A 12,437-nucleotide genomic window follows, 5' to 3' on the forward strand; every position below is an offset into this window, starting at 1 on the left:
AATTCCAGGATAGCCAGGGCTACATAGAGAAACTCAGTCTCAAATAAATAAATAAATAAATATATTACGAAGTATATATTTGTTCTATAGAATATATTATCATAGAAGAGGAACACACACACACACACACACACACACACACACACACACACACATACACACACCCCTTTCTTTAGATCGGATGCCCCACACTTTTCCTCCCTCTCAGTCTGGGTCACTTTACAGCTTCTTTTGCATTACAATGTCCTTGGTGGGCCTGGCAGGAGGGATTAACTGTGAATTCGCAGGGCTGGTGGGGCGTGGGTGCCGCCAGGGTAGAAGGGGCAGGGGAGTAAGGGGTGGTACAGGTAGGGGGCTTGAGGGGGAGGAGTAAGCCTGGGCGCTGGGACCTACCTTTTAAATTTATCGCCTTGAGCTGTTGGCCTTCAGATAGGCTGATTTCGAGTCTTTCTCTTTTGTGGGAAGACCGAGGCTCGCTTCTTTTTGGCTTGTTGACTCTTTTACATCTGGACATTTAACTCTTACTTTTAAGATCTTTCCCTCTAGACACTGAGTTTTAAAGTCTTAACTTTTTGGTTGTTAAAAACTTTTTTTTTTTTAAAGTCCCTTCCCTTGCCGTCGGGCTGACATGAGCGTGGATCTTTCTGGTCCCCACAGTCTGCCTAGTTGTGAGGAAGCATCGAACTCTGGGGATTCCTCGCCGATGCCTGCCGTTCATCTTCCTGAGGAAAATTATTCTTGCTTACAAGTGTCTGCTACTGAGATGCTCTGCACAGAGACTGGTAAGGAACTCGGTCCCGGAAGAACCAAATTAACTAGGGTAAGAGTTGGAAAAATGGGGTGAAGGGTTGTTGCCTCTATGAGTTGTAGTCACTAACATAACCAGGTATCTTCACCAGTCTTCGGGGTACGCCTCTGCGTTTTCCTGGTGGCACATTGGTCTTCTAGCCTAGACCTGTAATAGAGAACAGGAACACAGAATGGAGCAATTTGAGGCTCTTGTGTGTATTTGAGAAGCTAAACATTTGGGGTCTTTGGAATATATTACAGTAGTTAAAAGGGGGGCAACGCTGTCCACACAGCACTTGGGCGTCCAGGGGTAGAGAGTGGTATCCCCAGTAGCAGGGAGACCTAACATCCTAGCTTGGGACAAGCACCCCGTTTTTGGTAAGGTTATACAGCTAGAGTTAGCAATTTATCCAGTTGTCCTTTTGTTCCAGCAGGAGCCGTTGGCTTCTCTTTCAACCTTTGGGGATGCGGGTGTCGCTTAGCATTTCTGGGATCGTGAGCTGAGCGCACCTCCTAAACCCCAAACAAGTGCACCGTAAAGAGCGCTCCTTATAGCTAGCTGCTGGAGCCAAGGTCTGAAACTCATTTTGTCTGCACAGAGTCAGCCCAGTACTCGGGCTTGTAGTGGTAGAACCAAGTGGCTGCTAGGTTGTGTGTGCTGTGGTGCTCCGGTGTGCGCAGCGCTAGAGTAGTGTGAGCAGTGCACACACTCTACCACAGCAGAACATTCAGGCAGAGGGCTGCTGTGTTTGCTGTTTAGTATAGTTTAACGTCACCGTCTTTTCTGAGCTTTAAGTTAATGTCTGTCTTCTTGATTTTTTTTTTATTTGTGGTTTTCCATTTTTGATTTTTGAGGTGGGAAAAGTGCTGGGTTGAGAATGAATGGGTGGGGATATTCTTTACACGTTAAGTGCAGATGTGTGCATGCTCCTAGTGCCAGTAGATGGCATAACTTTTCATTTAGGAGCTGCTTTAAGGGCGGTTTACTTACTGCCAGATTGCAAGCTAACATCCTCATGTTGCCTTCTGCGTGGAGGAATACTTCTGTGCAGGAGGTGTCTTCCAGACGGCGCAGTCTAGGAACTGTTGGCGAAGTCTCTTGCCTGAGGCTCTGGGTTCAACCCCTGTCTTCTCAGAAGAACAAAAGAGACACACAGAAGTCTAGCACTGAGGCAGGAGAATTGGAAGATTTCGTCTTCTAGAAAAAAAAAGCCAACTGAAGAGCTAGAGGGTCAAGGATAAGAGAAACAAATTTGGTTATAATTGGGATTTTATTCCAGTACTGGTAATTTAACTGACCCTCTGGCTGGCTGCTACCAGCAGAAAAGACTGTGGGACGACTATTTTGAAATAAACCTTTTTAAAAAAAAATTGAGGGGGGTCTAAACTCGGGGCTGAACATTGCTAACAGCAAGTGATTTAACTCTGGAAATTTCCTTAGGTAACATTCAGTACAATGGATTTCATAATGACATTTCCATATATATATACATATATATATTCATACCTAAAGTTAGTGTGTATGTAATATATATGTACATACACATACATGTGTAGTGTATATACACACACACATATTTGTTGTATGACTGAGATATGGCTTGCTCAGTGGTAGAGTATGAAAGGTTACAACAGGGTTCGATCTCCTAGCACCATGCAAAAAACTAGGGGAGATAAAAATCCCCAAAACCTGAGTCCTGGGATAAACCTGCACTCAGAAGGGAGAAAAGTAGGACCCAGAGGGCAGGCCAGCCTGAGGCTACCTGAGACCCTATCCCTCAGAAAGAAAAAAAACAAAAATAGGCTAGACCTTCTGCTGCCTAAGCACTTTTGCTCTCTCTCTCTCTCTCTCTCTCTCTCTCTCTCTCTCTCTCTCTCATCTACCTATCCACTTGTTGAGGCAGGCTGGTCCCAAACTCTCCCATCTCAGCTACTGTAGCAGTGAGGCTCCAGTTTGTGCTACCTGCCTCCTGTCACGACCAGAAGTTTATAGTGTAGATTTGCTCACGGCTCTAATCACGGGGGGGGGGGGGGGGGGGGAGCAGGGGCGAAGGGATCGGAAAGAACAGACTACAAATTCATGCTTTCCATCCTCACATTGAACTCTTTGTTGATTAGTTTACTTTGTTTTTAATAGGATTTCCAGGGTCTAAGTGTATCTAATGATACACGGATTGTAACTTAGAACACGGATGTAAAACAGAGATCTATGCAGAACGGTACCATGGTATTCCAGGTTGATTATAATAAAAAATTAAGTTTTTCTTGTTACTTAGATCTTCAGCTCTGAAGATAACTGCTTTGAAAGTAAATTCATTAAACATAATATTTAAGAATCTGGGACAATGGTTTGTTTGGTTGGTTGATTTGGGTTGGGTTTTTTTTGAGGCAGGGTTTCTCTAAGGTGTGACCTTGGACGTTCTGGAATCCACTCTGTTGAACAAGCTGGTCTTAAATCAGGCAATCCGCCTGCCTGAGCCTCTCAAGTGCTGGGACTAAAGGCATGAACCACCACGCCAGGCTGAGGATGTCTTATTCATTAACAAGTTATCTATCTGTTTATTCCTAACAGCCTCTCCTCCGCCTTCCTCTGGGGACCTACCTCTTCAAGATAGCCCTGATTCTTCTAGCAATCCCAAGCTAAAGCTGTCTGGTCCCGAGGCTGACGAGGGCCCTGAGAAGAAAGAAGAGAACAAGGTCCTCACCAAGAAGCAGAAGATGCGGACTGTGTTCTCTCAGGCCCAGTTGTGTGCACTCAAGGATAGGTTTCAGAGGCAAAGGTACCTCAGCCTCCAGCAGATGCAAGATCTCTCTACCATTCTGAACCTGAGCTATAAGCAGGTAGGTTGCTTGGCTGTCGCTGTAATGTAACAAAATGAGGCTGATTTGCTAATGAATAGAGCTAACATCTGGATGCCTCTCTACTCTAAGACCTATCCTATTCTGTCAAAATCATCATAACCGTGTGATATATATATTGTCCACTTTGTTTTTTTTTTTTTTTGGTTTTTTTTTTTTTTTTTTTTTTTTTTTTGGTTCTTTTTTTGGGAGCTGGGGACCGAACCCAGGGCCTTGCGCTTCCTAGGCAAGCGCTCTACCACTGAGCTAAATCCCCAACCCCTGTCCACTTTGTTTTATCAGTTACTTTTTCTACCAAATCAGGGTCTCCCTGAGTAGACTTGACTGATCTCTGTAGACCAGGCTGACCTCAAACTCAAGAGGTCCACCTGCCTCTGTCTCCAGAGTGCTGGGACTAAAGGTGTGCCTGTTTTTTTTGTTTTTTTTTTTTTTTTTTTTTACTTTTCTTTCCTTTCTTTTCTTCTTCTTCTTTTTTTTTTTTATTTACTTTATTTATATGAGTACACTGTAGCTGTCTTCAGACACACCAGAAGAGGGCATCTGATCCCATTACAGATGGTTGTGAGCCACCATGTGGTTGCTGGGAATTGAACTCAGGACCTCTGGAAGAGCAGTCAGTGCTCTTAACCGCTGAGCCATCTCTCCAGCCGCCCCCCCCCTTTTAAATAATTTATTCACTTTTAATTTTCTTCTGTCCATTGGTGTTTTGCTTGCATGTTTGTCTTTATGATAGTATCAGGTCTCCTGGAACTGGAATTACAGACAGTCGTGAGCTGTCATGTGGGTCCTGAGAATTGAACCTGGGTCCTCTGGAAGAACAACTATTGCTCTTAACAGATGAGCCATCTTCTCCCCAGCACCTACCTGGCTTCACTTTGAAGACCTGGCTGTCATGGAGGTCACACTGTAGACCAGGCTGACCTTAAAACTCAGAGATCTGCTTGCCTGGGCCTCCCAAGTGCTGGGATAAAGGCCTATACCACCATGTTGGGCTCTGGCTGTCTATCTTTGATTGTAAAATTCTGGATTGAAAGGCAGTCCACTGTGCTTGGTGGTTCACAGCTAAACACTCAGCACCAAAGGCAGAGACAGGATTATCAGGAGTCCAGGGCAGCTTGGAACTCAGTCAGCAAAACAAACATAGAAATGGGGCTTGTGGTCCTGCCGTGGATCCTTGGGGAACATGGGGGGACAACTTCAATCTGTGGTTCGGGGAGAAGAACCTTCCACCTTAGACCATGGCCAAGTTTATCCGTAACCTCTTGGAGAAGGCACTGTCGATCCTGGCTGCTGCCACGACTTACTCAAAGCCTCATTGGCCACATTTTGGTACTACGGCAAGGTCGAGCTGGTTCCCCCAACCCCGGGGGGAAATCCCTCCAGCTATTGAGAGTGTGAAAAAGATAAAAATTTGAAGTGCTAAAACCGGTGGCTTCAAACACCTTACAGTTAAGGAAGCTGTGCTGAACGAACGGTTTGGAGGCCACTGAGGTGTGGATGTGGTTCTATATCAGAGATCAAACGTGGCATTGTTGGCTATGATGTTTGAAGGCCAATCTTTAACTTCCAATTTGAGTTCTTATTTGAATGTTCTTGGACCAAGTGTAATGAGACTGCTATCTGAATAAAATACTAGCTGTCAAGTTAAAAAAAAAAAAAAGGAAAACAGAAATGGGGCGTGTATGTACCTAACTTGTCAGTAACATATACAAGACCCTAAAATCAATCCCTAGTGTTCCTCCCCCACAACCTACAGCCCCAAAACAGCTTGAAATTTGTCCTCTGATCTCCATGTGCCTCCTACATTGCTAATAAATTTAAAAAAATGTTTTTCAAACATTTATGAAGCTGGGCTCATCTGCATGCTATTTTCATGTATGGGCATTTATGTCTGGGTATCATATGTGTGCAGTGCTCCAGGGAGGTCAGAAGAGGGCATCAGGCCTCCTGGGACTAGAGTTACAAATAGTTAGGAAGCCACTGTGTAAGTGTTGGGAATTGAACCTGGGTCCTCTAGAGGAGCAGCCAGTGCTCCTGTCCCCATTCTGTCTGTTAAGCTTGTTCAAATGTCTTGTCACTCTGAAGGTGAAGACCTGGTTCCAAAACCAAAGAATGAAGTGCAAGAGGTGGCAGAAAAACCAATGGTTGAAGACTAGCAACGGCCTGACTCAGGTAACAAGACACTTTCTATGCTATCCTTTCCCCCCTCCGTCTTATTTCATGTGTGTGAGCACCATGTATGCGCCGCTGACCTGCGGGTGTTGGGTATAAATTGTTCATCTGTCCTGAAACCTTCCCATCCCTCTTCACCCAAGCACTCTTTCTTGTGACCTTTTGTTCTCTGAGGCAGGGTCTCTCTACGTAGCCCTGGCAGTGAGAGATCTGCCTGCCTAGTCTCACGAGTGCTGGGACTGATGACCTGTTGTTCCACCGTGCTAATCTTTTCTTTTCACATTTCTGCAGCTTACAGCTTTCGATTTCCCTTTTCACTCACTGCATTCATTACTCACCTCTCTCAGAAGGGCTCAGCGCCGGTGGAGTATCCCAGCATCCATTGCAGCTATTCTCAGGGCTATCTGATGAACGCGTCTGGAAACCTTCCAGTATGGGGCAGTCAGACCTGGACCAACCCAACTTGGAACAACCAGACCTGGACCAACCCAACCTGGAGCAACCAGACCTGGACCAACCCAACTTGGAGCAACCAGGCCTGGAGCACTCAGTCCTGGTGTACTCAGGCCTGCAACAGCCAGACTTGGAACGCTGCTCCGCTCCATAACTTCGGGGAGGACTCCCTGCAGCCTTATGTGCCGTTGCAGCAAAACTTCTCCGCCAGTGATTTGGAGGCGAATTTGGAAGCCACTAGGGAAAGCCAGGCGCATTTTAGTACCCCGCAAGCCTTGGAATTGTTCCTGAACTACTCCGTGAATTCTCCAGGCGAAATATGAGGTTTACACAACAACTGGGCTTAAAGTCAGGGCAGGGCCAGGGTCAGCTTTCTTCCTTCTTCCAAAGAGTTTTATATTGTTCTTATTTTTTTTTTAATTATTATTTTGTTTTTGTTTTTTGTTTATCAAGGTAGGGTTTCTCTGTGTGGTTCTGGCTGTCCTGGAATTCACTCTGTAGACCAGGCTGGCCTCGTACTCAGAGATCTGCCTACTTTTGCCTCCTGAAGGCTAGGGCTAAAGATTTTCTAAAGATTTTCATAGTTTTTATTTTTTTAATTATTATCTGTTTTCATGTTTGTGTTTTTTTGTTTTGTTTTTGTTTTTGTTTTTGTTTATCAAGATAGGGTTTCTCTGTGTGGCTCTAGTAGTCCCGGAAACTGGCTCTGTAGACCAGGCTGTCCTTGAACTCAGAAATCTGCCTTTGCCTCCGGACTGCGGGGACTAAAGGCAGTATATAACCACCTGGCACATTGTTTTTATTTTTATTCTTTTGGTGCCAGAAAGCAAACCTAGGACTTTGAGCTGGGCACCCACTCAACCACTGAGCTCTGTTTGCGACCCCCGTGTTGGCTGCATTTGTCTGAGCTGGGTAACTTGTCTTTTTTTCCGTGTTAACGATGGGCTTCGGAGACAGTGCACTATACACTCTATCCTCCCCCAGGTCTCACACACCCACCCTACTCCATACCAACCCAGGCTTGTCTGTCTTTTTTTTTTTTTGGAGCTGAGGACTGAACCCAGGGCCTTGCGCTTTCTAGGCAAGCGCTCTACCTCTGAGCTAAATCCCCAACCCTTGTCTGTCTTTTTAGAAGCTTGGGTCTTGGTGTGCACTGTGTATCGTTTTGAGGGGTGAGGTTTAAAAGTATACAAATTATAAAGATTCATGCAGATATGGTGGCTCCTCTCAAGGACGAGACAGAAGGATCACCAGTTTGAGGCTATCTCAGATATAAAATAAGTTCAAGACCAGCCTGTACTATGTCTAAATAGTAAGACAGCATCTCAACAAAATAATAAAACTAAGGTAAGGAGATAAAAGTAAAGTCTCAACAAAATACAAGATCTCGCCTGTTACAGTTCTTTGATTTCCTCCGTGTCTTTGCAGTTCCGCCAAGAGGCTTCTATGTTAATATCTGTAGAAAGATGTTTATATTTGACTGTACCATGATAAACCAGTGCCAGCTGGACTAGTTTAAATAAAACACTAATTTTACCCATAGTGGTCTTATGTCTTATCCAGTGGGGTCACTATACCTTTTTTTTAAATTAATTAATTAATTAATTTATTTATTTATTTATTTTGGTATATGAGGGAGGGTCTAACTCGGTCCAGGCTAACCTTAAGGGAAAATGGGTTGTTTCGGCTTATAGTTTGGGAGCTTATACTGAAAGAGTTGGAATAACATGGTAACCAGAGCAGGTCAGCTGCGTGCACAGCCAAGAACTGGATAGCCACGAATAAGAAATAGATGTTTTAAAAACTTATATTTTTCCAATTGTGTGTGTGTGTGTGTGCGCGTGCGCGCGCGTGTGTGTTTAGTGCCCTGAGGAGGCCAGAAGCATTAGGTCCCCTAGAGATGATGCTACGTGAAGCCACCTGACTCGTCTGCTGGAAAACGAGCTGTAGTTCTCTGGAAGAACAGATACTTGACCGGTGAGCCTGGAGAGTAGTTTTTATTCCCGTGAAATAGAACTTGTGGAGAGAGCGAGCCCCTGAGGTCACACCTAGCCCTTCTAGGAAAGAGGAGGAACCACTGTCTCTTATTTTTGTGTCACATTGGAGATTTATCTGGGACTTCCTGATTCCAGATGGAGGCTCTTCTTCCCTGAGCTTAACCCCCAACCTACTTGGTGGGGGGAGATGTCAAGTGTTATCACAGGGGACTGAGAGGCCCTGTGGGTTCAGAAGTGAGTTTGGGGTTTAAGGGTGAGTTGGAGAAGACTTAAATTTGCTGAAAAGACACAGATATGTGCATGTGGTATAGTTGTGTGCAAACATTCTGGTTTACTGTGGGATACGAAGGAAATGAAGTTAATGTAACTTCTAGTGCGTTAATTATAGATGTTGTAGTAGTTGTTGATCAGTTTTATTTTTGGTTCTTTTTTTTTTTTTTTTTTCCGGAGCTGGGGACCGAACCCAGGGCCTTGCGCTTCCTAGGTAAGCGCTCTACCACTGAGCTAAATCCCCAGCCCCGATCAGTTTTATTTAGCTAAAGCATTGTAATACAGAAAAACACGGCAGAAGCAAGCAACACCTAGTAACTGCCAGGAATAAACAGCCCTAACTGTCAATCACACCAGTAACTCATGACCACTCAGGGGTACCCATTCCAGCCCAAGCAGGTTCCGTAGCTGCTGCTCAGCTAAAGAGAAGGCTATTTTGGCAGTCAGAAAAATTGTCCCCCATTGTGTCATAGAGGGCACATTATCACAAAGGTTAGGACACCTTCCTTGGCAAAGGCCAGACTAGACAAATTCCATCCAGAATTCTCATCTGTTTTCTGCTCTTAGTTCTTGGGGCCATCGGCATCAGTGGAGGTGGCTGGCGTGTCAGAGATGGTCACCGCCACCTCCACAAACCCTAACTACCCTTACACAGAGACCACTTTGCTTTAAAGTCTTATGGGCTTCATTGATAGGACTCTAAATTTTGTGTGTGTGTGTGTGTGTGTGTGTGTGTGTGTGTGTGTGTGTGTGTGTGGTTGCGGGGATCAAAGCCCTGAGTACGTGCTCTACTGTTGAGCTCCGCTCAGTCCTTGGTGTGAGACGCTTATCTTTGGTTTTCAGGGCGGAAGGGATGACACCAATCCCCAGGAGTGGGGACAGCTCAAGAGGCCTCCAGCTGCCGCTTTTCCTTGACCCGTTGCTTGAGGCTCCCACCCAGGGACCTATTCAAATGCCTTAGTCAACTGGTTTCTGAGTCCCAAGCTGTCGAAGGACCCCAGCTGACTTCTTTATTTAACAAATTCTCTTTTTCTCAGGCTAGGGCTCCTCTCCCTCCTCTGTCTGGCAACTCTCTGCCTCCTCTTTGTAGTTCACCACCAGAACCTGTTTTCTCGACACTATCACCGGGTTTTCGAAGATCGAGTTTATTCACCGCAGAATTAACCTTTTCCTTTACCCGAAGAAGCAAGTCCTTGCAATTCACTGAGCAAGGTCTGTGCTTCTGAGCTTGGAGTTGGTACTGTCCAATTCCAAAGACCCAGGCAAAGTCAATCCAGGGTGCTTGTGTTACACCTAAGGAAAAAAGCCAGTCCCAAGACTGCCCAATTAAAGCAAACTTTATTTAGAGGTACACCGGGAACTGTCCAGCCCATGTACTTGAGTAAAACAAGCTTGATTAAATTAATTAGGCTGGGGTTGGGGATTTAGCTCAGCGGTAGCCCAAGGCCCTGGGTTCGGCCCCCAGCTCCGAAAAAAAAGAAAAAAGAAAAAAAAATTAATTAGGCCACGGTGGTTTTTGTTAGTGATCTTCCTTCTCTCATCTTTGGGATTAACATTTACTCCCTTGGGTTCAAAATGAAAGGGATAATAAAAACCAGAAAATCAAGGTAGATTTAACTTTTACACTCAGACACAAACTGGAGTGATACCCTTGTCTGGGGAGGAGAGACCGAGAAAGCAAGAGTTTCTAAGGAAAGAAAGGTGGGGAGAGGCAGGCTGGCCTGTGGATTCGTTTTCTTTCACTTTCTCGCGAAGATGGCGTTTATGCTCAGCGAGTCTGCGAGGGAGAGAAGAAAATCCTTGGGTTCGCACATTTCCTAGTCTTTGTGGTATCTGTTTCAAGCTCTTAAGGTGACTTATTACAGTAAATAAAAATAAGTTATTTGGGCTGGGGATTTAGCTCAGTGGTAGAGCGCTTACCTAGGAAGCGCAAGGCCCTGGGTTCGGTCCCCAGCTCCGAAAAAAAAAAAGAACCAAAAAAAAAAAAAAAAAAAGTTATTTAGGGGCTGAAGGAATGGCTCAGCAGTTAAAAGCACTCTGTTCGGGGGCTGGGAGATGGCTCAGTGGTTGGGAGCACTGACTGCTCTTCCAGAGGTCCTGAGTTCAATTCCCAGCAACCATATGGTGGCTCACAACCATCTGTAACGGATTCTGGTGTATCTGAAGACAGCTACAGTGTACTCATATACATTAAATAAATAAAATATTAAAAAAAAAAAAAGCACTCTGTTCTTCCAGAGCTCAATCCCCTGTAGTCAGAGCCGTTGGCTTCACCCCACTTGGTTGCCTCACCCCTGGCTTGCTTAGGCTCCTGTATGTATCTACGTGTGCTCAATACACACACACACACATACTCACACATACACATACTCACACACACACTCACACACACTCGCACATGCACACACTTACACACACACTTATACACAACGAATTGCTAAATAACACAAATTTATTATTTATTATTATTACTTGATAAATTATGATAACATAAATAAAAAAACAAAAAAAATACCCAGAAAAAAATGGTGGTAAAGACAGCACAGAGGCTGTCGAGTGTCTTTGAAGCTCGCCAGCCATTTTCATTTCCCTATAAACCATCTACATCTCTATCACTAAAAAGGATAACTGGGGGTTAGCAGGAGATATTCTCTCTCTCTCTCTCTCTCTCTCTCTCTCTCTCTCTCTCTTTCTCTCTCTCTCAAGAATTGTTTATTTATTTATTTATTTATTTATTTATTTTTTTATTTTTTTTTTGGAGCTGGGGACCGAACCCAGGGCCTTGTGCTTCCTAGGCAAGCGCTCTACCACTGAGCTAAATCCCCAACCCCTAAGAATTGTTTATTTTATGTATAAGAATATACTGTCGGGGTTGGGGATTTAGCTCAGTGGTAGAGTGCTTGCCTAGCAAGCACAAGGCCCTGAGTTCGGTCCCCAGCTCCGAAAAAAAGAAAAAAAAAAAAAAGAATATACTGTCGCTGTCTTCAGACACACCAGAAGAGGGCATCGGATCCCATTGCAGATGGTTGTGAGCCACCATGTGGTTGCTGGGAATTGAACTCAGGACCTCTGGAAGAGCAATCAGAGCTCTAAACCGCTGAGCCATCTCTCTAGCTCCAATTGCCTCTTAATTTTCTGTAATATTTTATGGCTTTCATTGTAGCTTTAAGTTGAGAAGAACAGGAACGACAACAACAACAAAAGAAAAAACAAAGCAAAACAAATCAAATCAAAACAAAAAAAAACCCTTAATCTTTGGGTAAGCGAATGCCAGTGAGATCAAGGCCTACTTGCTCTGTACAGCGAGTTTCAGGCTAACCAGGGCTGCATGGTGAGACTCTGCCTCAGCAACACCAAAACAAAAACTGGGCCTACAAGATGTCTCATGGGTAGAAGTGCTTGCTACAAGCCTAGCTTGTGGACTTGAGTCCAATCTCTTGGGTCCACAAGGTGGAGAGAGAGAAAAAACTCCACAGAGCTGCCCTCTGTCTGACCTTTGCACACAGGCAGGGGCATACACCTCTCCTCGACTTCCCAAAGTAAATGAATGTAATCATCACAGCAGTAACCCCTCAAACACAGCAACCCTCTTTAATCAACGTCCTGCTCAGCTACCTGGATTTCCTCCTTTCTCCTGGTTATTTTTGTTGCGGTTGCTGTCTTGGAACTCACGGTGTAGACCCAGCTGGCCTCAAACTACAGAGATCTGCCCAACCTCTGCCTCTCTAGCGCTGGGATTAAAGGCCTGTGCCACCAAGGCCACCTAAAATGTCTGCTAAATCATCCATGGATAGAATGAAATATGATTGATCCTAAGTTTTAATCTTTCTTTTTCTTTTAGGCTTTGCCTAAATAACTAAAGCAAACAAACTCCCCTCAGAGTTGACTGACTGTGCT

The 12,437-nt window shown here is 44.7% G+C and overlaps 1 protein-coding gene across 3 annotated transcripts; it reads left to right on the plus strand.

Annotated features, from left to right (window-relative positions):
* The first annotated feature begins 468 nt into the window (after positions 1–468).
* Positions 469–7,814, plus strand: Nanog (Nanog homeobox). 3 transcript variants are annotated; one of them, XM_087658431.1, is made up of 4 exons: positions 469–782; positions 3,362–3,630; positions 5,734–5,820; positions 6,112–7,808. In XM_087658431.1, exons 1-4 carry the CDS (start codon positions 629–631, stop codon positions 6,226–6,228), a joined length of 627 nt encoding a protein of 208 aa, XP_087514557.1. In that variant the 5' UTR covers positions 469–628; the 3' UTR covers positions 6,229–7,808.
* The last annotated feature ends 4,623 nt before the right edge of the window (positions 7,815–12,437 follow it).

Source organism: Rattus norvegicus, chromosome 4, assembly GCF_021556685.1.
Source record: "Rattus norvegicus strain SHRSP/BbbUtx chromosome 4, alternate assembly SHRSP_T2T, whole genome shotgun sequence".
Taxonomy (NCBI): Eukaryota; Metazoa; Chordata; class Mammalia; order Rodentia; family Muridae; genus Rattus; species Rattus norvegicus.